Source organism: Ahaetulla prasina, chromosome 2, assembly GCF_028640845.1.
Source record: "Ahaetulla prasina isolate Xishuangbanna chromosome 2, ASM2864084v1, whole genome shotgun sequence".
Classification (NCBI taxonomy): domain Eukaryota; kingdom Metazoa; phylum Chordata; class Lepidosauria; order Squamata; family Colubridae; genus Ahaetulla; species Ahaetulla prasina.
Window position 1 is genome coordinate 55,343,941 of NC_080540.1, and position 27,467 is coordinate 55,371,407.

The window sequence follows — 27,467 nt, forward strand, 5'->3', positions numbered from 1 at the left end:
AAAAAATTCTATTCTATTCTGTTCTGTTCTGTTCTATTCTATTCTATTCTATTTTAAAGTTTTCTGCACTGAAATTATAGTTATCCAACTGAGATGAGAGCAAGAGAATTCTAATGTAAATTATAAATCATAGCTAATTGTCAGAATTCAGAACCACAATACTAGTTTCATTAATACAACTTCTCCACCGCTCAGAACTTTCATGCTCATTGACAAGAATTCAGGTATATACTCTGTTGGTGGTGTCCAATCTTCCACAACAAAATTGCTAACTGGTTCACCATCCCTTGCTAATGTACCTCTAAAGCAGCTTGATCTGCCTCTAGCAGATGTTCCCTTTTTTTCACACTATGAAAAGGGTTGCATTGCTTTTTTTTTTTTTTCAACAAGGCTACTGGTATACCCACAAGAACAGTATAGGATGTTTGTTTCTTGTGTAATTAGATAAACACACCTAAACACCTGCCTTTAATGAAAATACCTAGCACCACTTATCAACACTGTGATACCAGGCATTTTCTGAGCATAGCCACCTTTTTTAGCTTTCAAAAGAGGATCGTAATTGAGTCAGTAACATATACTTTGTATAATCAGCTACATGGCCATTAACTCCACTTCTTGTACAATTTTTTTTAATCTGGTAGTGAAAAAAAATCAATAGAAAATTTTGTCAGGATGAACGGCAATTGCAATAATCTTTAAAAGATATTCAGGGTGTCTGAGGGTTCTCCTACAGCTTTACTTATCTTTGGAAAGAGCTCTACCTGCTACGTTTGCTACAAAAGGTCTAAGCTGGGTTCCTTCAGAAAAGCATCTTTCTTTCTCCAACACTTCCTGGAATGATCATTTAATCATAGATGTTCATTTTTTTTAAATTTCATTTTGTCACAACAGTATACACAAACATCGACATAAAACAACAACACATCATAAAAGAAAAACATATATATAAGCAAAAGTATGCAACAACTATGTTAATTTGATATAATGAAAGGGAACAATAGGACAGGAATGGTAGGCACTTTTGTGCTCTTATGCCCTTATGTCGAAGAGGGAAGAAGCAGCCCCTTTCTCAAGAGATTGATACGCACTGGCTTTTTAAAGGGCAAGCATACTGAAACATACTACTTGCCACCCTGTCCACAGAATTGTTTTTGAGATGAATTCTCAGAGGAATTTGAGGTGAAACTCTTGTACATCCTTCCTTAGCATCCCCATCCTGAATTTGTCCAACAATGGCTTGAAGGGTATATTAATCCTTTCCCCTTCTCCAAATAATTGCATATGAACTTACATATGAATGCAGAAATCACATTCTTTCCAGATGCACTATGCCAAGAGCGTTAGATGATATTTGGGCTGCAAAAATTCAGGAAACTACTATAGATCAGCAAAGAGCTGGAATTTTATGTATTGCTTTGCTGCAGATACAGTAACTCTAATGAAAGGGAAAACCAGGGTAGTGCAACATCGGGATGTCACGCGGCATTTCTTCAATCTCAGACTAAGATTTCAGATTGGTCAGACATTGGACCTACTAGATAAGTTGCCACTCAGGAAATTAGCAGGCAAAAAAGGTTAATCAGAGTTAGAATATATATAGGCCCAAAGGTTTAAACTTTCTTATACCCCCTGGGATCCTGATCCAGATTGGATTAGCCTTACTTTTTTTTTTTAACAATGTCATTCGTGCAAGTGTGAATTCCATGGATGTCTTTCACTTACTTTGGCCCTATAATTGGGGGAGGGGGGCTGTGCACATGGTCAAGATGTTCAAGCGATTATACTGTTATAAACGGAATTTTAAGTGGGAAATTTTATATTCATTTTTCATATGGTCAGATGTTTTGGACTGATTGGAACAGAAATAACTTCCAGCTGTGTTGGATTTCTGGTGATTCACATTCATGTAATTTTCTTGGAAACAGTAAGCAATTGCTTCCCTCTGCATTTTTTTTTAAATTCCTCTTTCCCCTATAATCCTGGGAGTTACCCAGCATTAACCAGGGTCTGAGTTTGCTTAGTTTCCAAAGCTACTCAGGCACTGCCATCTGCTAAGGTGGAAGCACTCTACCTTGACTTGAACTTAACTTTAATTTTCTAGAATATTTTTGTAACATTTTAATTTTTCTTCCAGTCTACATTTTACTTTAGGATTCTGTGTTGGTGCTCCACCTATGTCTGCTCTTAAACTTTCAAGTCAAGGCAAGATGGGTAAACTGGTAGCTGTATCATTAATAGGATTAGCTGTATTTTTTGTCCATTAGTAACAGTTGTTCGTTCAGCTGTGGTCCTAACAGGTAATAGTAACACATTAAATACATCATAAAATTTGGCCTCCTTTTCAGAGATCAGAATGCTCATTTACCAGACTCTCACTCTATTAACTATATGCCAGTGTTGAAAAGTTTGGACACAATGAATGAGCACAGACGAGCTGTAAAATCTTGCTATCTAAAATGAAACTAATGAGACCTCTGTTGCTACTAAAGAGATAGGATTGGATGGCACGTGGATACAAAAAGGATGAGATTTTAATGAATTACAGTCATTATATTCACAGCTTCCTTTCACTCTTCTAACATCTCAATCCTCAGGTCTCTGTTGTTTGTGATTCCTTTGGAACATTTTAATCACCCAGATGGTTTGCAGGGGCTGTAAGTCTATGTGCACATTCAGAAGGCTCCTGCTAGCATTGCTAATCAAAAGGCACTATGCAGTGATCCCCTCCATGCTTCTCTAATGGGTCATTTGTGGAAAGGATAGAGAGCTAGAGAGAGAGAGAGAGAGAGACAGAGAGACAGAGACAGAGACAGAGAGACAGAGACAGAGACAGAGACAGAGAGAGAGAGAGAGAGAGAGAGAGACAGAGACAGAGACAGAGAGAGCGAGACAGAGAGAAAGAGAGAGAGAGAGAGAGAGAAAGAGAAAGAGAAAGAGAAAGAAGGGCCGCTTTTATTCTTAGATTGTATGTAAGAATTCTTCTACTTCCTAAGCTCATACAAACAAAAACTGGTATATTCCAGATCCATAGAGAGTGCTTGCAGTAAAATGAGGACCCAAATTGTTGGGGGCAATATGCTGACTCTGTAAACTGCAATGCTGCCAAGCGCTATGAGACAATATATAAGTCTAAGTACTATTGCTATCACTGTTGTCCAATCATGTTTATTTAGATTGTTCTAGAAGTAGCATATTGTTAGAAATCTTTTTGAGAAGGGACTCACTCAACAGGAAGGGAGGATCTGAGGGATACGATAGAGATGGGATTGATTAATGATGCTAATTGGGTGCCATCAAACTGTTGTCAACTCCCAGCAACCACTAAATAGATTTTTTCCATGGTGATCTGTCCCTAACCCTGTCCTTCAGTTCTTATCTACTCAGTTACTACTGTAACTGAGTCTTCTCTGTTGTGGTGCTTATTTCATGGCCAATTTTTGTATATTCCACCTCAAAATGGCAGGAACTGCTATCAGAAATCAATGGGGGAGGGTAAACAAGGTTGTTGGTACAGTGGTGAAGAATCAGCTACAAAGCATCCTAGATGGAGCAGATTATCTGGACCCCTTTTAGTCAGAATTTAGACCTGGACATGGGATGGAGACAACTTTGGTCACATTAATAGATGACTTTTGTCAGGTTCTTAATGAAGGCATTGTGCTTGTCCTGTTTCTAATAAGCCTCTCAATAGTTTTTAATATCTTCTATGGTAGTTATCTAGATTGCCTTTGGTGATTAGAGGCATTATCTGGCAGTAGTTTCACTTCTCCCTCAGTGGATAGTTCAACTCAATGATGATATGAGATGAGATACTGGGATGCTATGGGGGTTTGTGCTTGTCCTCCCTGTTTAACATTTACATGAAACCATTGGGAGAAGTTCTGGGTTCAATGACATCAGTATGCCAATAATACTCAGCTTTACGTCTCTGCCATGAGTAGTTTTAATGAAGCTGTTGACCTGTCCCAAGGTCAGGAAGCCTTGATGAGGAAAAACATGCTAAAATTGAAACCTATCAAGGCAGAGTTATTATTTGTCCGTTGGGGTTCTCAAATAATTCACATGTCACATCTACCCTGCAACCTTAAGCGGCTTCAATACTGTGGGCTACTGCATTCTCCCATTGGACAATTTCCCTGCTGTTGGGCCCTCCCATTACTTTGTTCTAAAAAATCAGTAACCAATCATTTTCATTTCTATGGACAGACCTTGCTGGACATAAATACTTTATTGTGTGAATATAACATAAATTATATACACAGAGTTAAAATATCAAAATGTACATATATTGTCAAACTTATATGCGTGCACTGAGGGAGCTCAACCAATCTCATTGTATATATGTTGTGCACTGACAATAAAGATTTGAAATTGAAACTTGAATATACTGTACCATTATTTTAAGCATCTTATGCGTTATTTCATTTTTTACAATAGATAATCAAGGTAGCATTGATTTATAATTTCTGAAGTCAGGACTTAGCACTCACCCCTTGTTGTATGCTATCATTGGCTCTATCTGTAAGTTCTGATATGATGAGCAATGCCGCTGAAATGCAAAGGAATAACATATGAATTTATGAAGCTTATCAAGTAAAATTATATATTATTATTATTATTAATTATTTTTTTACTGCAGCCTTCTTTGTAAAAGGCATTCCGCATTCCTTCAGAACAATATCTTTCCTCGGGAGAACAAAAGTTTTAAATATATTGTTTATATTATGTAGAAACCATCATAGTTTAAGCATAAGAGTTGATTTTTTAATAATTTATAATTTTATTCTACAACCTAAAGTAATTAAATCTGCCTTTGCTGTTAAAAAATAAAATAAATAATTATTAGAAAGGGTTGATATTAGAAATAACAGGATGATCCTTCCACATTCATTCCACATATCAATTACTACAAAAATAAACTGCCTGCAATTAAGGTATTAAAAGTTTCTAATGTAGCCCTTCCCTTTCCATATGGTAGAAATAAGATAAAATAGAAGTTTCATTCTAATTCTACAATCTCATGAATCATAAAATGAAAGTTTTAACTCTGAGATTTAAGTTTTCTGCTACGTATGCTTAAAAGCCTAATTCAGGCTAAGCTTCTCTTTTTTGTCACTATAGTTGATAAAGTTAAGTTTGAATCAGAATACATGTTAAGTGGGATACTAGAGTGTGTGGAGTTTTCAAACAAAGTCCTTATCACACACTCAAGAAATTTATTCTCCTAGGTTCTTAATCATGAAGATAAAACCTAAAAATTCAATAAAGACATTTAAAATTCAAAGTCATATCCTCAGTTATCAGAAAAGTAGGACTCAGCAGAATTTTTTATTAAATAACCATTAGACATACTGTACTGTTCATTCCAGATAGACATTCTAGAATGAAGTGTATCTAATCTAATGAATTCTGATTTCATTAACAATTCACAATGAGTGGATGGCATCAACTCAAAGCAACATGAGTTTTATCATTCCCAGCCCTGGGTAAAAAGAGGTTGTGTAAAATTACCTTGTGTATCTTCATATTCAGCAGAATCAGGGCAGAGGTTATTCAAGTAATCTGTGAGGGGGGGAAATAAGATTAAAAATATGTTGGGAGTCTCAAATTGCTTACGATCTGCCAATTAATCTATCTAAATAGCAGAATTAAGCTCAGCGTCTCAGGATTCAGGGCCCATGGTCATGGATGCTGCAGACCTTCTCCTCCATGAAATGAGATCCATTGCCTGGATCAGTGGCTAAGACACTGAGCTTGTCGATCAGAAAGGTTGGCAGTTCGGCGGTTCGAATCCCTAGTACAGGTCTCCTGTGTGAGCAGGCAGTTGGACTAGATGACCTCCAAGGTCCCTTCCAACTCTGTTACTGTTAATTCTCCAGAAAAGTCAAACTCAACCTTCTTTCCTTCCCATTTCCTAAACTGTTCTCCAATACAAGAGGGAATATATAGTATACCTTCTGGATCTCCCCCTCCCCCTCTTCATTAACTCCTTTACTATCATTGTTCTGCTTGGCATGGCCCACAGATTCCTCACTAACTACCCCATAATATGTCTGCCAACTTTGTCTCAGAAACCAGCCAAAGGCATACACGAATGACTTGAAAGGATGGACAATTTTATAACTGCAACAATAACATAGTTCCACATAGCTTTCCTTCATAATTTTCCCCCATCGTGTTCATTGTTTGATTTTAAAAAGTGTAGCAAAGTTTAATTGTGCATTTCCATAGAGCCTGAGATACTGGAATGCTTTTTCACACTGTTTTCAGCTTTAATTATATTGCTGTTCAGCCAAACTCAAAGTTGAAAACTATTATTGTAAAGCTTCACATCAGGACTTGGCAATAAATCAGAGCTGCCCAGACATTTAAGTCTTCATTCAGCACTTAGATTTTGTTGGCAGGAGGCTCTTGGACACGACTCTTGGACATGCCAGATAGACATGGTATGGCAAACAAGAATGAAGCCTTGAACACAAGGGTTACCTGACCACTGCAATGCAAACAAATCACAGATGCCTTATACTATATCTCTGATACATTGTCCGTCCATCCATCCATCCATCCATCCATCCATCCATCCATCATATCATCTATCAATCATCTAATCTATCTAATTTATATGCTGCCCATTTCACTTGAGTGAAACAAAACACTCATATAAAAGGGACATAGATAAATACAAAGTTAAAAATAGGAGTAAAAACACATTAAAACAATTGCTACCAACCTGCCTTCCATTGAGGACCTGTATACTGCACGAATCAAAAAGAGGGCTGTGAAAATATTTAGAGACCCCTCACATCCTGGACATAAACTGTTTCAACTCCTACCCTCAAAACAATGCTATATAGCACTGCACACCAGAACAACTAGACACAAGAACAGTTTTTTCCCAAACGCCATCACTCTGCTAAACAAATAATTCCCTCAACACTGTCAATCTATTTACTAAATCTGCACTACTATTAAACTTCTCATCGTTCCCATTACACATCTCCTTCCACTTATGTCTGTAACTTTGTTTCTTGTATCCTTATGATTTATACTGATATTGATTGTCTCCTGATTGCTTAATTGTAGCCTATGACTATCATTAAGTGTTGTATCATTAAGTGTTAAAATTGTACCCTATGAGTATCATTAAGTGTTGTAAGTGTTGTACCTTGATGAAGGTATATTTTCTTTTATGTACACTGAGAGCATATGCACTAAGACAAATTCCTTGTGTGTCACTTGGCCAATAAAGAATTCTATTCTATTCTATTCTATTCTATTCTATTCTATTCTATTCTATTCTATTCTATTCTATTCTATTCTATTCTATTCTATTCTATTCTAAAAAGTTAAAAAGGCAGACAGAGTCCCCTCAAGTCACAAAGCACTCTCAGAGTCACAAAACATTCTTGGATACCCCCCCCCAAAGCAGTTGGCAGAGCCAGGTCTTGATTCTCTTCCAGAAGTCCAGCTGAGTGGGGGCTTACCTCACCTCTGGGGACCAGATGCTCCAAAGGACAGGAGCAATGGCAGAAAAGGCTCTCTTTCTAGATCCTGCCAATTGAAATTCTTTGATTGATGGGGTCCATAGCCTACCCTCCCTGCCTGATTGGTGGGACAGGTTGATGTAATTGGTAAAATATGGTTCCTCAGGTAGCTGGTCTCAAGAAGGGCTTTAAACTGGTACCCAATGCAACTCACATGCACAATTCTAGGGGTGCCCAAAACTGTTCATGCCACTGCTTTCTGCACCAGCTGCAGATTCTAGATATTTATTTTTCAAGGATATTTCCATGTACAGCACATTGCATTAACCCATGGAGATGACCAAGCATGGGAGACTGAAAGAAAGGCTTCTCAATTTAGAAAGATCATAACTGGTGCACATAGTTCGGCAAAAGGCCTCCTAGCCACAACTGCCACCTGCTCCTTAATCAGTGAGTCCAGAAGGGCTTTCAGATCTGGGGTATCCATCCGGGGCAGTGCAACCTTATCCAAGACCAAGGATGGTAAATCCCTAGATACAAAAGACCCTTAAACTTTAAATTCTAGGCTCCTTCATCCTGCCCTTCAGAGTTAGTGGCTACATGGTCAGTCTCTGGGTGGCCTGGAGCTGGTAGAGGTGATGATTGCAGGACGTTTACATCAAGTTTTCTCCTTGCCAGGGTCAGCTCTTACAATTGTGATTAACCATATATAGGTACATATAAACTAATTCTCAGTGGCATTCTGTTTAATCAGGACGATCTTACTTAAGTGTTGAAACCATATATAGATACCATGAAGTAACTGGTATGAGCTGCAACTTACATAGTCAATATAAAAGTGATGAGGCACTCTGTTCCTTGTGGAGCTCTTTGGACTAGTTACTAAGTCACTCAGGGAAGAGCTGCAGCAATAACCAATTTGCAATATCTGTGTAAGTTATACACCAAGCCGTCTCTTGTGATTTGAGGCATTGCTTACCCCAGCTGATGAATCATTGTGGTTTACAGTAATTTCTCCCAAATGTGCATAGGAAGTTAGAAATCCTGCAGCTGCAGTGCTTTGGCTATGCTGCAGTAGATTTTATTATTCTAATTTAGTAATACAAATGAAAGCAGCAGCATGGGGAATGATACAATGCTGGCATGTGATGAGGCAGCCTTTTAACGAGAAAAAGGGGAATGTCTGTTGTTTCTGTATTAGAGGGGGAAAAAGAGCTAAACCAAGAAAATAACCTAAAAATCCAGATGTAATTTAAGAAGCTTGTCCGAAATGAGCAAGACCAAATAACTTCAAACTTAAAGATACTACTCTATGTATTTACAGGAGCTACTCTAACAGAATAACAGAGTTGGAAAGGACCTTGGAGGTCATCTACTCCAATCCCCTGTTCAGGCAGAAAAACCCTATACTGCACAATTTCAGCCAAATATTTAGACACTATATTCCACAACAATAGTGGGCTATTTATTGAACACTAAAGACTATATGCACTTCTGTTTCTTACTATCTGACTCATCAGAGACAAATAAAAGTGCATGGGGATCAGCCATTCAGAATCAACACAGACAAAATTGAAATCAATGGGTATTTTCCCCCAAAGCAGGGAGAATCATCTTTTGCAATAATTTTGATTCCTAGGAAGCCCACTAACAACACCTAAGAGTCACAGTACTCCTGCTAATGTTTCCCAACATCCATTTATCAAAAATTATGTATTTTCTAGTCCCTCTTCATACATAAGATATGAAGCACAAATTATGATTGCAAGTTCCATAGATGTGAAGAGGTAACATTTTCATCTCTGAAAAATTTCTTTAGTGAAAAGTTTCACTAAATAAACCCAGTTCTTTTCATATGTTTATGAACATTATGACATCATGCCTAGGAACTTAAAACAATTTGGTTCAAACACATTGTGTGAAGAGATGAACAATAGAAATGATCTCTTTCCTAAAATGGAAGATAGTGAAGATTATTCCTTAAAGTTTCCATAGCCAAATATTGGAGGAGGGGTGATGGAAATGTTATAGTTAACCAATGGAATGGCTTGCTTCCAGAATTTGTAGGTTATTAAGAAGAGAGTAGACAACCAGTTGGAATGGTACAAGGTTCTCCTGTTTGAACAAAAGACCCGAAGTCCCTTCCAACTCTGTTATTCTGTTATTCTTCAGGGTTTGCAAGAGCAGATAAGTATGGCTCCCATGGGATTTTCAGGATTTTCCCCCTCCCACCAGCTATCATCTGGTAACCTATTTGATTGAAGGGGGTTTCCTACTATCCCAGCAATTCGTCACTAAATCAGCTGCAGAACTTTGAACACTGGCAATTATTTTCTGATTTTCCTTTTCCCTCGTATTTTTCCTCTTGAATTATGTCCCAATGCCTTCCCCAAAGTGTAAAACTCAGCAAAGAACCATTTGCTTTTCTGTAGTTAAAAGCTTTAGAAAGCTGTACAATGTCCCAGACAGAAATATTTCCTAACACCATTGGTACATTTTTTTAAAAAATGCAGAAAACAGTTAAAATGGAACTTGGGGGTCTTCTGCACTCAGACAAAGTGCTGCGCCATTGGGCTATGATTATTTTTCAGAAGAACTGTTCTCATGCAGAAAAATCTAAGACATTTCAGGAAATTTGTCTGAAGTGGTGTAGGGTTTCCTGCCAAGGCAGGGGGTTGGACTAGAAGACCTCCAAGATCCCTTCCAACTCTGTTATTCTATTCTATTCTATTCTATTCTATTCTATTCTATTCTATTCTATTCTATTCTATTCTATTCTATTCTATTCTAAATGGAAAGCTCAAATGTTTATCCCACCGGCCAAGTATTCTATGAATTACCATACTCTCACAGTAGGAGGCTCTTGCTGCAGTTCATTTAATTTTAGTCTTTTCAGATTTGTGAGTGTTGTTATAGTGATTCTTTTATTATAATAATAATAATAATAATAATAATAATAATCTAATTTAAATGCCCAAATGTTAAATGTTAAGCTAAAATCTAGTTCTCCTCTTCTGGGATGGGCTATTCCCGATAATGTTCATAATGCACATTGATGAAATGAATGGATTCATAAGAAGCGATAACTTGGCATTAAATTCAGTCAGTCAGTTTTAACCAGTAAAACTTTTCAACTACTTTGGATACGTCATGGTATCAGAAACAAAAATGAGTTATTGGCGGAAAGGCATTAATGGTGGATTTCCATTGAATGTATGACATATAGTTCCATCAAGAATAACTGATGACTGAACGATCTGTACATAGTTTCAGCACATAATATTTACCATGTTTAATATATGACTCAGCTCAGAAAATAATAAGCTCATAGATTACTGTAGAGCAAGGCTGTCATACTCACAGCCCGCGGACCAGATACGTCACACACTGGCCACGCCCACGCCCAGTTTAAAAAAGCAGGAAAAAGTCCCGATATGTCATTTGATGCCACCATGACGATGCAAGTTTGACACCCCTACTGTACAGCAATGTGCCTCATCTCTGTATTTTGCTTTTATTAAATTCAAAATAGAATGAAATACAGGACATATATATATCAAACCCAATTGAGTAATAAAAATCATATCCTGCCTTGTCTAATGCTGCAAGTGGGATATTGGCTAATGGTCTTCACAATTTTAGATCAGCTTTAAAGCTGCAATCCTAAACAATAGACTTTGGGATATCTTTCCTTTTTTTCTTTCAGCTCTCTTTCTCTTCCTTGATTTTTAACGAGAAAAAATGAGAATCATCTCAAAAATGTGAATGGAGGACAAATTGCAAAGGCTAAATTTGCAGTTGACACAGCCTAAACAGGGAAATGAAGACTCCTTAATTATAAAGATGAAATGTTTTGTTTTGTTCACCTGTGAGTAGCACATGGTACTGGAATATGCGCTGCACCACTTTCAAGAGCTGGTGTTTCACATTCAAGAGACTGCCATCACGAACCTGCTGTCCTCAAAAGAAGGGAAGAAAAAGTGTAAAGGTCAAAGGTCCAACAATCCGAAAATAATCTCCGAACCTGGCCTTGTTTTACACGAAGATAGTAGTCACTTTCACAAATTTTCACATGCTTGGAATGACATATCCAAGTATTCTCTTAACAATCAGGAAGTGACATATTTTACAATATAAGTGTGTTAATAATCCTGAAATTAAAGGTCAAAAGCCTTATTTATGTTGTGGTTGAAGCCAGAGATTATGGTCCAAGTGGAATTCTGAACCTTGTCTCAACCACATAGTGTTTTTATATTACTGCTTGTTCCCTGATGCTAGCTGGACAAATCCTGACCTAAGCAGGATTGGCATTGACATCCCAGGCCTAATATAAATTAATAGAAAGAAATTTCCACTAGTACTAGATATCACTGTTGCACTCAGTCTACTAGGCAAGAATTCCCCAACTTAAACTCATAAACTTTGAGTACACTATGGAAGTTTTGACACATGCTCAGTAGTTTATCAGACAGCTATTGGAGGAATGGATGTGACTTCATTGCTATTTGGGAAGGCGTGACTCACTAATCTCAACTCTACTGTTGTAGAGTTTTGACGATTGCAAATAGTATTTAAAAAAGCCTAGATGTTTCTAATTCTTTATAAATGCAGCAAGGATCAGAGAGGTAAAGGCTGAACAGGAAGCAGACTGTTCTTTTCCTTTTAATATATCATTTTTGGCAGCAAGTTAAGACCCATTAGCAAAAGAAAACTGTTTCATCTTCCAAAACAGAAGCTCTGAATTTAAATAGCAACATGGAAAAATACACACAGACTTTAGCTGAAAAAACAATGAGGGTCACCATCTTTTGATTCACACAATTCCAAACAGTTTATCACAAAACAGAGTCAGGGGTGAGGGGTGTGGCATAAGTTATCCCTATCAGGGACGCTCTTGTGACGTCAAGCACCAGTTTTGGATTGTTGTATTTCTAGCTAATTTCTCTGGTCTCTTCAAGACAATCAGACTTTCCATTTTCTTACCCTTCTCAATCCAATTAAATATTCACCCAGGATTGATCTTGGAAATATTGACTATTTGCATATCTATTTAGACATCCAAAAATCAAGACCATTGTCAAATAAAACCACATTAAGGCATTTGCAAGTCTAGAGAATTGTCAATCAGTCAGTGCTTAGTTGGCTCAATCACCTAATGCCCCTGTGTATGACCTCTGCTTTCACCATGCCTGTACCTAGAAGGAATTCCAGTTTCAATTAGCAAAAATAAATTACTAGTATCTCTCTCTTTTGCCCTGCTTGTATTTTTTTTGTGTATTTATAATGCTGAGGCAGGAAGTGTGGGAGGCAGCTGTGTAAGAGAAATTAGATGGTTAATGAATAGGGAAAAATGCATTAAAAGTCCTCAGAACCTGATGATGTTACCTAGTTGGCTAATGAAAAGTCTGCAAGAAAACAAACCAAGTTCCAAGAACCCCAAAAAGTAAACTGAGCCAACTGTTTCCTCTTCTTTCCCCTTCTTCTCTTGGCTCTCCTAAGTCTAATTTTACACTATAGCTTTCCCAGGAAGCCTTGTTATTTACTCATATTGGGATACCATTCTGCCTGAGAAGATCATGAGAAATCTCTTTTTTTCCCAACCTCTATTCAATGTCTCTCTCACACACATATTACATGAGCCTTCTGAGCTCAAATTTATGGCTCAAATAAAAATTCCATTAACTCCAAGCGAAAGGCAGCATATAAGGCTAAGACAAAAACATTAGTGTCACAACCCTTGTCTCTTATTTAATAGGGACCACAATGTTCCCATGATATATATCTTTATCCTGCTTCTTGGGTCCTTGCAGGGGAAAGGACAAAGAGCACAGAATAAAAACCACTGATATTTACACACAAAAGCATCTTCAGAAGTACTGCATAATATCAGCAAAGTCAGTCAGGTCTGTGCATTCCTCCTAAAGAACCTAAGCTTAAAAAAAGACCACAACTCTTGGAGAACAGAGCAGATACCAACTCCTGAGGTATTTTTCAGGTACACAAACAGTGAGAACTGGGCAAGCAAGAACTTAATGAGTGCTTCTCAAAACTATGGCAACCTAAGGATGTGGTACAATCCCAGACTGGTGCAATCTGTCTGTGCGGAACAAGGTTGAACATGGGGGAAATGCTCTGGATACATAAACTCAGTAGTGATGGTGGCAGAGATTTGGGAAAAATCTCACCACAGTGCTTTGGAGTGCTGGGACAGCTTGGGGGGAGAGAGGGATGATGTCAAAGTACCATGACACATTAGGTATAAGAAAATAGAAACATTAAATTGGTAGTAGGAGAAAAGAGTTTACTTTATTTATTTATTTATTTTGTCAATTATCTCTAAGATAACAGGTAAAAGTATAAACATGATTATGAATACAGGATAAGGATACAAATAAATGGGGACATTAGGACAGGGATGGTAGATACGCAGGTGCACTTATGCACGCCCCTTACAGACCTCTTAGGAATGGGGTGAGGTCAACAGTAGACAGTTTTAGCTTAAAGTTTTGGGGGTTTGGGGAAGAAACTACAGAGTCTGATAGTGCATTCCAGGCATTGACCACTCTGTTGCTGAAGTCGTATTTTCGGCAATCGAGTTTGGAACGGTTTACCTTGAGTTTGTATCAATTATTTGCTCGTGTATTTTTGTGGTTGAAGCTGAAGTAGTCATTGACAGGTAGGACATTGTGGTAGTTAATTTTATGTAGTATGCTTAGGTAAGACCGAAATCGGCATAGTTCTAAGTTGTCTGAATGGACCCATTCTACAGCTTCAAAGGAATTTGAGGAAATACTGCTGAGACAGTATGTGTGGAGCAGCAAGGAAACTCCCATGAGTTTCTCCAGGGCCACATCATTGCTCTGCGTATTACTACGTGAGCATCTTAGTGCCTTAGTGTTTTAAAAATTTTTTTAAAGAATTTAAAGAATTCAAGGACCCCTTCACACAAACAGTACAGAATTGATAAATCTAGATCCAGTGCCTGCTAAATCTATCAGTCATACATCCTGATTGAAAGTAGGGTTCTGATGTATGTGCAGAAAATATTTTGTTGTCAAGGGGCATTATGGAACAGTTACAATTTTCTCTCGCATTAAGGAAGGCTTCTCTGTCCAACCGTGTCCAATTTTAGGGCGTGGTGCTCATCTCTATTTCTTGGCCAAGGGAGCCAGTGTTGTCTGAAGACATTTTCTGTGGTCATGTGGCCAACATGACTAAACACCAAAGGCACACAGAATGCTGTTACCTTCCCACTGAAGTGTACCTATTAAATTTACTTGCATTTTGTTTGCTTTCGAACTGCTAGGTGGGCAGAAGCTGGGGCAGGAACGGGAGCTCAGCCTGTTGTGCGGTGCTCAGGTCTGGAATCCAGGCTGTCAGCTTTCCAACTGAGCTATTGCACCCCTAATTAAAGAATTAATTAAGCAAGCAATCTACATGCATATATGTCCTTCTGATCACTATTTAGTTGAATTGAATACACACACACACACACACACACACACACACACACAGGTTTTCCACTGTCCCTCACAAAATATATGCTTTCAAAATTTTCTGGGGTGTTGTCGTAAGTAGTATACCAGCTGAAGTCTACACTATATACAGTGGTGGGATTCAAGTAATTTAACAATCGGTTCTCTGCCCTAATGATTTCTTCCAACAACCAGTTTGCCAAACTGCTCAGAAAGTTAACAACCGGTTCTCCCGAAGTGGTGCAAACTGGCTGAATCCCACCACTACTATATATATGCTAAAACATCAAAGACACATATGCTTTAGTGAACATTTGCTTATAACTTTTCTTTTTCTTGGGCCAGGAAACAAAAATGATCAAAGTTTTGTCTTCACTTTATGACATCGAGAAAGTGCCATCCACAAGGCAATATAGTTCTAGATAATTCAAAAAGACAATTATTGCAGGTTAGATATCTGCATTTTCATCAAGGATTCCATAGAATTTTCAGACAGATGAATATATTCAACAAATGTTGATAAATGGTTGTTTTAATAAATTATCATTACTAGTATTTCATATATGCTGCAGAGGGAGACATATTCCATATTTCAAGCAGCTTGGACAGCCAAAGCAACACTGAAAATAGCCAATTTATTCTCATAACCTTTTTTGTCTGTTAAGGAAATGCTGCCACTTCTCCTCTCCTCTTTACAAATAAAAAAGTGATATATATTTAATCTAAAATGAAATATATATTTGCACTGTTAGAAGTCACACCAGCCATCCAGCAAGACGCAGAAAGAGCTGTTGAAGTATATATAATTTTTTTTTTCTAAAATAGAATTGGAGTTAATTCACAAGTGAAACCATTCAATTGGTGAGGGGAAGCTTATGCAGATAGGAGGTCATTCATGTGTACATTTGGAATTTAAGGATGGTCCTGACTGGTCCTAAATCTTACCTATAAAGGTAAAGGTTCCCCTCACACATATATACTAGTCGTTCCTGACTCTAGGGGGCAGTGCTCATCTCCGTTTCAAAGCGGAAGAGCCAGCACTGTCCGAAGATGTCTCCGTGGTCATGTGGCCGGCATGACTAAATGCCAAAGGGGCACGGAGTGCTGTGACTGTCCCACCAAAGGTGGTCCCTATTTTTCTATTTGCATTATTTATGTGCTTTTGAACTGCTAGGTTGGCAGAAGCTGGGACAACTAACGGGAGCTCACCCAATTACGGGGCATAGGGATTTGAACCACTGAACTGCTGACCTTCCGATCGATAAGCTCAGTGTCTTAGACAATGAGTCACTAAAATCTTGCCTATAGTTCTAGGCAAAGATCTGCTTCAGAAAACACTAGAAAAAAGAGAAGGCAAGAATAAAGGGTTGAATTAAAAATGGTACAATGTCAATCCAATGCAACCAATAGATTTAAACTTAATGTTAACCGCTTTAATCTAGATTGCAGAAAATATGACTTCTGTAACAGAATCATCAGTGCTTGGAATACTTTACCTGACTCTGTGGTCTCTTCCCATAATCCTAAAAGCTTTAACCAAAAACTTTCAACTATGGACCTCACCCCATTCCTAAGAGGACCATAAGGGGCGTGCATAAGCGCACAAACGTGCCTACCGTTCCTGTACTATTGTTTTTCTTTTCTTCTTCCTATATATATATATATGCTTATACCTCCTAACATTTACTCATATATATGTTTATATACTATATGATCTTTTTGTATGATGTTGTGACAAAATAAATAAATAAATAAATAAAAAGGTAAGGGCTACATGAATATGCCAGCAAAACATTTTGAGCTGGACCTAGACATGAGAGAGACATGTTCAGAACAGTACTCTGATGTAAATTGAGCACCCACAATTTAACTTTCCATTATTTATGGAAACAAATAAGATGCAAATCTTTTTGCATGCTTTTATACATTAATATTTTTGCATTAATACTTTTCAAATGGAAGAAAAAAGAAGCAGAAACATACGATGCGTATAGCAAAAAAAATTGGAGATGATGAAAACATAAAATGGGAACAAATACTCCTGATCAGTCAAAGTTATAGGAATAAAAGGAAATACTTTGGAGGGTATTTATTTATTTATTTATTTATTTATTTATTTATTTATTTATTTATTTATTTATTTATTTATTTATTTATTTATTATTTTATTTTATTTAATTTTATTTAATTTATTTATTTTGTAGAGTACGTATTAGATAATATATATAAGTATAAGCATGAATTGAATACATAAAATGAATACAATTAAAAGGAAGATTAGGACAGGGACGATAGGCACGTTGGTGCTCTTATGCATGCCCCTTACAGACTCCTAGGAATGGGGTGAGGTCAACAGTAGCCAGTCTAAGGTTAAATTTTGGGGGTTTGGGGAAGAAACCACAGAGTCAGGTACTGCCTTTCAGGCATTGACCACTCTGTTACTGAAGTCATATTTTCTACAATCAAGTTTGGAGAAAATATATATATATATATATATCTGTATCTTTTTCTGTCTCTGTCTCTCTGACTTTGTCTCTCTCTTTCTGTCTCTCTGTCTCTCTCGCCATCTTATATTATATATACTGTATGCTCCATAGAAGGTGGGCACATAGCCTTAATGTGTATTTGTACTCTTTCTGGTTTACGTTCTTCTTAAAGTCATTCTTGAATTGAATAATCACTTATATCAACTTCCATGCTCCAAACTCTTAGCTATTTTAGAGAGGGAAGAAGGGAAAGAATGAGAGAGATAATAGTAGAACTAAAATAATAAATCAACATGCGATACAAAAACGAAGAGAGTTTACCTCAAACTCTTTAATGATAGTATCCAGCTGGGAAGATTTAAGGCGAACATCATCCAGCAATGCCAAATTCCTATCAAACTGCATTATATAAGTTGTGTGGTGATTAAATCCTGATTCTCTGGAGATGAAAGTATCAGCCACTTTCTGATGCTCTTCCCTAAAACCATTGAGAGTAAAGGGGAAAAAAGGAATAGAAAATTCTCCATACTTAATTTAGGTACTCACAGATAATCTTTTCCATCAGGACTTTGCAATGACATTAACCAGAAATTGAACACATAAAGATTGACTTTTACATTCCAGTAGTAAGTCCATATATCTTGTAATGCTGGAGTTTGATAAAGTCCCAATTAATTCTGATGCCTGCTATGCAATGCAGCAAGGGATGGTCAAATAGTTAATAAGCCATAAGATATGACTAGGTATTATGTGTTTCTTTATAAAGCAATAAAGTTAACCAGCAAAATAGTTTAAAAGCTTATATATTCACCTTATTTTTTTCTGATTTAGTGTGATTCTTGCTCAAAGGCATATTAAGGACCTATATATTTCCTTAAATTGGAACTTTCCAACAAAATGAAACAGTAGCTGAATGACAGAATAAAGATACCTAGGATTTACTGAAGATCAGGATTGGTTTTAGCAATAGCAATAAGCACTTAGAGAGTTTTACAGCCCTCGCTAAGCTTTTTACAGAGTCAGCATATTGCTCCCAATAATTTGGGTCCTCATTTTACCCACCTCGGAAGGATGCAAGGGTGAGTCAACCTTGAGCCTGGTAAGATTCGAACTGCCAAATTGCAGGCAGCCAGCAGTCAACAGAAGTAGCCTGCAGTACTGCATTCTAACCATTGCGCCACCACAGCGTAGTGCATGTTTTTCTAACAGGCCTTATATATCAATCAATTTTTATTATGGTCACAGACCAGCATTACAAATAAAGACATTAAAAACAACAATAATAGTAAAAGATTAAAATGAAAGACAGACAAAATAATATTAGGACTGGTGGTGGATTATCAGTGGGCAATTAAAGTCTGCCTAATTTTGCACACAGCATAAGACAATTTTTCCACATTCAGAGAAACTGCTTCATACTGATCTGATAACAAGCATTATGTAAAGGTTTAATATTTTAAGATAAAGCAGATCAAAAGGAAACTGTGTCACACTTATATTTGATTATCTGAAACTTCTGAAGAGAAGGTGTTTTCTGAAGCTTTGTAAACATGGGGTAAGTATACTGCCCTAAGTGTCATTCAAAGCCCCATCTAATTATATTTACCAGTTAAGAACTTTTTCTTCCAGTTCCTCTAATATTTCTTGGTGTAGATTGTAGATTTCTGGGATTTCCTTCAGTCCTTCCTTGAGCTTTGTTTCTTCATGATCACTGTCATATTCATCTCCCAGCACTTTTAAGACAGCTTCATGGAAATCCTGTAAATATACAATTTACAATATTATCTGCTTTAAGAGTTAACAACTTTTGTCCATATCTTGGTCATATGGTGCAGTTTTAGTTAACACCATTATCATCTGTCTTAATGGCTAATTTTTACTTAGCAAGTCAAGGGCAATTTGGATAATAAACTCCCACAACTTCAAATTAATAGCTTTTAAATTTGAGAGAGCAAATGCATTCTTCATAACAGAAGTACATTCATGAAAATGTTTCTTACATGAAATTTGGGAATTTAGATAAATGGAACAGGTCAGGCAATAATAATTTCTTGGCTTCAATTAGTTCTTATTATATCATCACTAAAGCATTTTGCTAAAATCTCCTTTTTTCTATAATTGCACTAGCATTATTGGTTGCTGCAGCACGAACTACATAAACAGGAGATTTACAAGTATCGTGAAATTAGGTTAAATTTTCAATATGTTATTAATTCGTTTCAGTAACCAAACTAGCAATCTTGTTAAAATCTAAGTAATGTATCATTAAGAAATCAATAGTCAAGCCATTATAAATCATAAAGTGAGATTATGAATTACAGTCATTTCTGTTCAAGCAATATAGATTTTATGCTAACAGATAACATAAAATCGGATGTAGTACAAACCTATTTATTTATTAATCAAATTTATGTAGCTTCCTTTCTCATAAGTTAAAAGTCCAAAACCGGTTTCCAAGTTGAGTTAAAATCTGAGTCACATTTTCTTTTAAAATATCAGGCTATTTTAGACATAGAACAACACTCCTAGAGCTTAATTGGGGGTTGTTGTTGTTGTTTGCAGGATTAAGGATTAAGGAGTACTTTTCCATGGAAAGTGTAAAATATTCTTGCAGCAATTAGCAAGCACAGAGGTGGTTTAATATTTTTGTAGAAAAGTGTAACAGAAAAATATTTAACAATAACAAAAAGATAGCAAGTTGAAAAGGAAATTCAAAATTTGCTTCCTTCTAGTATGAATAATTTTTCAAAACTGCTGAGTTCTGTCCATTCTTCAAGCATGGAAGAATAATCCAACTTGATCACTGCATTTCCAACAATTTTCAGAAAATAATTTTTCCATTTTAGAGAAATATGCCAATAGTAAAACTTTTACCGGTTTTCTCTAAGCACAATATTCGATGTGAATTTAATATTCTTTCCCCCTTGCATTCCTATTTATCTAAATTCTGCATCTTTTTGATCGTCCCTTTTTTTTTATTATTTGCATTTATATCCCGCCCTTCTCCGAAGACTCAGGGCGGCTTACACTATGTCAAGCAATAGAATAGAATAGAATAGAATTTTATTGGCCAAGTGTGATTGGACACACAAGGAATTTGTCTTGGTGCATATGCTCTCAGTGTACATAAAAGAAAAGATACGTTCATCAAGGTACAACATTTACAACACAATTGATGATCAATATATCAATATAAATCATAAGTGTTATGTTTGGGTATTGACGAGGCAGGAGACCAGGTTAGTGACAACAGCTCTTTAATATAGTGTGACCCAGCAAAACTCTGGAGAAAAACCTCTCCTTATATACACTTCAGCCAGAGGCTGCATCCAATCAGGAGTGAGATACTTCCCGCCTAAAACTCCCGCCAAAACTTACAGTAATACATTACACTCCTTCCCTCCCAGAAGACACTTTGCCAATATTTACATATTACTTCTCTACGTAGTCCCGCAGGTACGTGGGGCGTTTCCTGACTCTCCCGGACCTGCGCAATTCACTTTCTGGAGTTGAGTCGAGCTTGCCGGAGGGGCTTTTCGTTCCTCTGAGCTCCTCCTCCCGGCCATCCGGCCCTGGATTATTTTCCGGCTCGGACCTGCTGTCCTCTAGAGGGACCGGAGGGTGTCGCTGGACTTCGCCTGACTCAGATAAGTCTCTGTTTGGTTCTACGCTTTCTGTTTGTTCTCGGCTCCAGTCAGCTGTGGGGTTAATTAAATCATAGTCAGGGCTGGTCTCGCCTAATTCTGCCTTATCGCTCAATCTGTTTCTTAATTGATCTATGTGGCGCCTCCAAACTCTGCCATCGTCTATTTCCACTAGATAAGATTTGGGGCCCGTTTTGTCTATGACTATCCCCCTCTTCCAGCTTGGGCCGTCGCTGTAATTATGTGCCCACACTGAGTCTCCTATGTTTAATTCCCGGATTCTATCTGGTTTTGTTTTGAACCCGTCCTGCACGTAGTTCGGGTGTAGCCGGTCTAGCGGGCACCGTAGCTTCCGTCCCATTAATAGCTCGGCTGGGCTGCGGCCGGTGGCCACACAGGGGGTCCTGTGTTGGACGGTTAGGAATGCGTCGATCTGTGCCTGCCAATCGCCGGTACCGCTTCGTGATAGCGCTTCTTTCGCACTCAGAACAAAACGTTCAGCAAGGCCGTTCGACGCAGGGTGGAACGGCGCTGAGAGGGCATGTCGGATGCCCTCTTCAGCCAGGTACCCTTCAAATAATGCTGCGGTGAACTGTGGGCCGTTATCGGACACGAGGGTGTCCGGTAGCCCGTGCGTGGCGAAAAGGTGTTTTAGTGCTGCAATGACAGCTCCCGCGGTTGTGGATTTCATTAGATGATCTCCAGCCATTTGGAGAATGCATCCACCACAATTAGAAATGTTTGGCCGTGGAAGGGCCGGCAAAATCAATGTGTATGCGGGACCAAGGGCCTTGGGGTTTCTCCCACTCCAACACTGGGGCCGTGGGTGGTAGTGGTCTGGATTCCTGACATACCTGGCATCGCCAACCCTGTCACTGATTTCCCTGTCCATTAGGGGCCACCAGACATAGCTCCTGGCTAGCCCTTCATCCTTACAATTCCTGGGTGACCCTCATGCAGGAGTTCCAGGACTTTTTCTCAGCTTCTCTGGAACTACCACCCTATCCCCCAGAGCAGGCACCCCTTGCACAGACAATTCTCCTCTTTTCTTTACAAACTCTAAACGTCGCCCGGCAGCGGCCATCCCTTTGAACCCAACCGATTACAGTTCTTAAAACAATGTCCCGGTAGGAGGCCGAGCCACTTCCTGCGATGTGACTGGGCCAGAGTCCCAAGAGTCAATTAGTAGAACGGGGTGCCCGGAGTAGGGTCCTCGATTTCCCGGCAATGGGCATCTGCTCAATGCGTCCGCATGCCCCAGCTCTTTTCCAGGTCTATGCTGCAGTTTGGAGGTGTAGGCGGCCAGAAAAATAGTCCATCTGGTCAGCCGGGGTGATAGTGCCACTGGCGTTGGGCGGTCGCCAGCCAGTAATCCCAATAGCGGTCTGTGGTCAGTGATAATTTCAAAGTCTCTCCCAAAAACGTATTCATGAAATTTTTCACCCTGACACTATTGCGAGCCTCCTATCTAGCTGGCTGTAATTCCTCTCAGCCGGGGACATCGTTCGTGAATAGAACGCTATAGGGGCTTCAGTGCCGTTTGGGAGTCTGTGGCTAAGTACAGCTCCTACTCCATAGGGGGGCGCATCACAAACCAATACTAACGGCAGTCTGTTGTTGTATTGTATTAACAGGCTATCGCTTGATAGCAAACTTTTTACTGCCTCAAATGCCCTATTCTCTGACTTCCCCCACGACCAAGCAGTGTTTTTTCCAAGCAACTTATGCAGCGGTTCAGCAACGGTTGCCTTGTCTTTTAAAAACACGGCGTAAAAGTTTACCAGACCCAGGAAAGCCTGGAGTTCTGTCTTGTTTTTGGGTGCTGGGGCTCTCTTTATCGCCTTGACTTTGCTCTCAGTGGGGTGAATCCCTTTTTTGTCTATTCTATAGCCCAAAAATTCAACAGATTCGACCCTATCTGACACTTGCTTGCTTTGACTTTTAATCCTGCCGACCTAAAATGGCCAAAACTTTCCTTAACCGCTTCCCAGTTCTCTTAAATCTTCCCTGATACCAACACATCATCGAAATAGGGTACGACTCCGGTAACCCTTGTAGGAGCCGCTCCATCAAATTTTGGAATAGCCCGGGGCCACACTCACCCGAACTGTAACGGGTGCACTTAAAGGCACCCCGGTGCGTTACAATGGTCTGGGCTTCAGCTGTGCTAGCATCTACGGGTAGCTGTTGGTACGCTTGTGCCAAGTCTAATTTGGCGAAAACTTGTCCGTGCCCTAGTGAGTGCAATAAGTGTTGCACTACTGGAACTGGGTAGGCGCTCTTTTGCAATGCTTTGTTCAAGGTAGCCTTGTAATCAGCGCAAATTCTTATGGACCCGTCTGGTTTTATAGGGGTGACGATTGGCGTCTCCCATTTGGCATGGTCAACTGGCACTAGTATCCCCTGGCTGACTAATTTATCTAACTCTTTGTCGATTTTAGGTTTGAGTGCAAAAGGAACCCTCCTTGCCTTTAACCTAATGGGAGCTATTTGGGGGTCTAAATTGAAGGAGATAGGGGTCCCCTTGTACTTGCCTAAACGGTCCTCGAATACGTCTGCGAATTCCTCCATTAGGGCGTTTTGCAGGTTGCATCCGCTCCGGTGGACGCCAGTCACCCCCATTCCCAACGCCCGGAACCAGTCTAGCCCCAGCAAGCTTGGCAAGGTTCCTCGACTAACGTGATGGGCAGGGTCTTTTCATATGTCCCGTACTTGACCTCGACGGTCGTTGTCCCTCGAACAGGGATGCGGTTGCCCTGGTAATCCTGCACCCGGGCCGTTGTTTCTGTAGCTTGCGCTTTGCGATGTCGGCAAGGCTTTCACAAAAGTGTCCCAGGACATGATTGTGATAGCTGATCCTGTGTCTACTTCCAGTCGGCACGGTACGCCTTCAATTGTCGGGTTTGTGAAGATGTTTTCTGGGAGGCGGGTAGCTGCGTGGTCTATGGTAACAGTCATTCGGTTTGACTTCGCGCTCTTTCTTTCCTGGCCAACCGCGGGTCGCCTCGCCGATCTCGCGCTCTGATTGGCTGGTTTGAAATTTCGCGGAATGTGGGGTTTGCATCTCTGACTCAGAGCCGCTCTGATTGGCCGATTTGAATTTTCGGCGGAAGGTTGGGGTGCTCGGCAGACTTGAGCCAGGTGCCCTTCCTTTCACACCGCCGCAAATGGCGCCCTGAACTTACATCTTTGGCGCTGATGTCGCCCGCAACTTCCGCATTCCTCCGGGTCTTCCTTGTCGATTTTCCGGTGTAGTGGACTTCTTCCTCCTCTTCGCTGGTTGACTCACGATAGGTTTCTTCGTGGTGGACTGTGCTCGGCTTTGCGCCCGCCATCGGCGTGAGTCGCTTTTGTAAGGTGTCTGCTGCATGGTTGGACATCTCATGGGCTCTGGCTTCGTCCAGAGCATTTGCCAATGTCAGGTTGCTCTTGGCTAGCAACCGTCTCCTCAAACGGATGTCTCTGACCCCCCGTATAAGTTGTTCCAGCAGCTCTTCGTCCAGATCGCGGTACTGCAATGCTTGGAGGCTTGTCTCAGGGCTGCCATGTAGTCGCTGATAGACTCGCTTCTTGTTGCCTCGCTCCCCAAACTCGTACCGTCGAGCGTATTTGGGCGGGGCTGGTGCGTAGTGATTCTTCAGGAGGGTCTGAAGGGTCTGCCACGATACGGAGTGTAGCGGTGTTGGCTCCGCTAGGGCTTCTGCGGCGATGACTGCGGACCCACAGTGGCTTATGAAGTAAGCCCGTTTGCGGTTGTCGGAGACTCCCTGTAGCTCGTTTGCCTCCAGGAAACTTTCGAAACGGGTCATATATATTCCCCATGTCTCCTGGGCAGGGTCAAACGGAGTGGGTGGCGTGTAGCCGGTCATCGCTGCATTCGCTATCACCTTGCTGGGTTTGATTCTCGTAGTGAGTTCAGCTCTGTTCTGGTGCTCTGCCTCAAAATCCCACCTTCGTCGCCAATGTTATGTTTGGGTATTGACGAGGCAGGAGACCAGGTTAGTGACAACAGCTCTTTAATATAGTGTGACCCAGCAAAACTCTGGAGAAAAACCTCTCCTTATATACACTTCAGCCAGAGGCTGCATCCAATCAGGAGTGAGATACTTCCCGCCTAAAACTCCCGCCAAAACTTACAGTAATACATTACACTAAGGATTGCCAGCAACAAGTTTTCATCCATTTGTATGAAAACTTGTTTTCATACAAATGATCAACAAGTACATACAAATGATCAACAAGTACATACAAATGATCAACAAGTTTTCATCCATTTGTATATCCATTTGTCTTCATCCATTTGTATATTATATACAAAGTCAACTTATTGCCCGCAACAATCTGGGTCCTCATTTTTCCTACCTTATAAAGGATGGAAGGCTGAGTCAACCTTGGGCCTGGTGGGGCTTGAACCTGCAGTAATTGCAAGCAGCTGCTGTTAATAACAGACTGTATCAGTCTGTTGAGCCACCAGAGGCCCTTTGATAATTTGTTTAGTGTTTCACCAGTAGCTTAGAAATAAGACCAGTAAATGCTTTAAATTTTGTGCAATGAGCTTTTCAAATTGTCACATCAAATTGAGCCACATCTCTTTGTTCTAACAGTTCTTTTAAAGCTGTACTCAAAGTCTCAGAAGATGTTACTTTTCTCCTATTAAGAAATCTTGGTTATGGTTTGTTGTTTCGCCATTGAATAATTTTTTCTCTGCTTTCCTCTTCATAAAAATAAATAATAAAAAGGCAAGTAGGTGATAAACCTGGACAATTTTTTTTCTGCCCATATTCCAAACATTTGGGACAAACATTTATCCCAAACATTTATTATTGCAAGTCCTGTTCCCCTAGTTGAAGAACTCTAACCACATGGTGATTGTAAACCATTTTATAATTTAACCCAAGCAGCTAGTTTAGTAATATTTAAATTCTGGGACTGCTGGACTGCCTTGTTCTTTCTAAACCTCTAGCACCTGGTATTTATTGCTCAGGGCTGTTGCACAGCGATGGTTCATAAATAGAGCTTGCCCAGAGTGCAGGCAATCAAAAGTGGGAATGCTCTTTGTAGGCAAGAACCTTCACACAACATATTTGTGGTGCTCAGTGCTCAACATGATATACTCTAGGGCTGTGGGAAGGTCCTGTGGCCTCCTCAGCTCCTGCCTCCAGCTGTCTTTTATGTTCCCTGGCTTGGTCAGCCTCAGGTGCTTGATTGCTCAGATACTTAACCTCCTGCTAGGCTGATGATCATCTGGGGCCTCCAGAGCGATACTCTCCAGATCTTCCTGGCAGAAATGTCAAGAACAGTGTGAGAGGAAACTCCCTCCCAAGGAAACAACTTCCAACAATACTTATTTTGAGGGATCCTTGCTGTTTGAGCCTGGCTGTGTTCTTGCAGATGTTTCATTACCCAAACTTGGTAACAAGAAAGAAAAACCCCAATTCCATTGTTGCTAGAGAAAGGTACTTTTACTGAGTATGAACTGAAAGCAAACAAAATGAAAGCAAGCTCTGAAGTATTTGGCGCAGAATATACATATAAGAAATATGCCTCAAGCCCTCCTCCCTGTAGTCCAGTCAGTTTTGTCCAATCCACGTCTCCCCTAGGTGGCACGTGGGGTGCATCTTCAGATGGTTTCATCCCTCTGGCATGCTCGGGCCATTAACCTAGACTGTTATCAGCCCGCCTTCAAACTGCTGAACACATTTGAAGAAAACTCTTCAACAATGGCCACAGGATTGGAAAAGGTCAGTTTACATTCCAATTCCAAAGAAAGGCAATGCCAAAGAATGTTCAAACTATCGCACCACTGCACTCATTTCACATGCTAGTAAGGTTATGCTTAAAATCCTACAAGCCACAATTGGATAACAGCTTTCCTATCAAACAGACAACAAGTGGTCAAAATTGGCAATGCTCTATCAAATCCTATTCCTGTCAAAATTGGCGTTCCCCAAGGCAGCGTTCTTGGACCAACACTCTTCATATTATACATTAATGATCTCTGTGACCATATCACAAGTAATTGTGTTCTCTTTGCTGACAATGTCAAACTATTTAACACCACCAACAATACAACTACCCTTCAAAAAGACCTTGACTTTGTATCTGTATGGTCTAAAACTTGGCAACTCCAAATCTCAACCAGCAGATGCTCAGTCTTACATATTGGAAAAAAGAACCTAAACACTAAGTACAAGCTTGATGGACATTACCTTACAGATGACCCCCACCCTGCTAAAGACCTTGGAGTGTTCATATCAAATGATCTAAGTGCCAAAGCCCACTGCAACTACATCGCAAAAAAGGCTCTAAGCATTGTAAACCTAATCTTGCGTAGCTTCTTCTCCAAAAACACTACACTACTAACCAGAGCATATA

At 39.6% G+C, this 27,467-nt stretch overlaps 1 protein-coding gene across 9 annotated transcripts in view; it reads right to left on the bottom strand.

Annotated features, from left to right (window-relative positions):
* FGD5 (FYVE, RhoGEF and PH domain containing 5) overlaps positions 1–27,467 on the bottom strand; it is a 180,803-nt gene that overhangs the window by 31,771 nt on the left and 121,565 nt on the right. For 8 of the 9 annotated variants that reach the window (XM_058168634.1, XM_058168635.1, XM_058168630.1 and 5 more), the window contains exons 6-10: positions 19,055–19,206; positions 17,770–17,926; positions 11,354–11,441; positions 5,515–5,565; positions 4,494–4,552 (exon numbers count right to left, since the gene is read on the bottom strand). In XM_058168634.1, coding sequence (XP_058024617.1) covers positions 4,494–4,552; positions 5,515–5,565; positions 11,354–11,441; positions 17,770–17,926; positions 19,055–19,206 — 507 coding nt within the window. The remainder of the gene's footprint in view (positions 1–4,493; positions 4,553–5,514; positions 5,566–11,353; positions 11,442–17,769; positions 17,927–19,054; positions 19,207–27,467) is intronic. The other variant, XM_058168632.1, reaches the window with a different exon arrangement.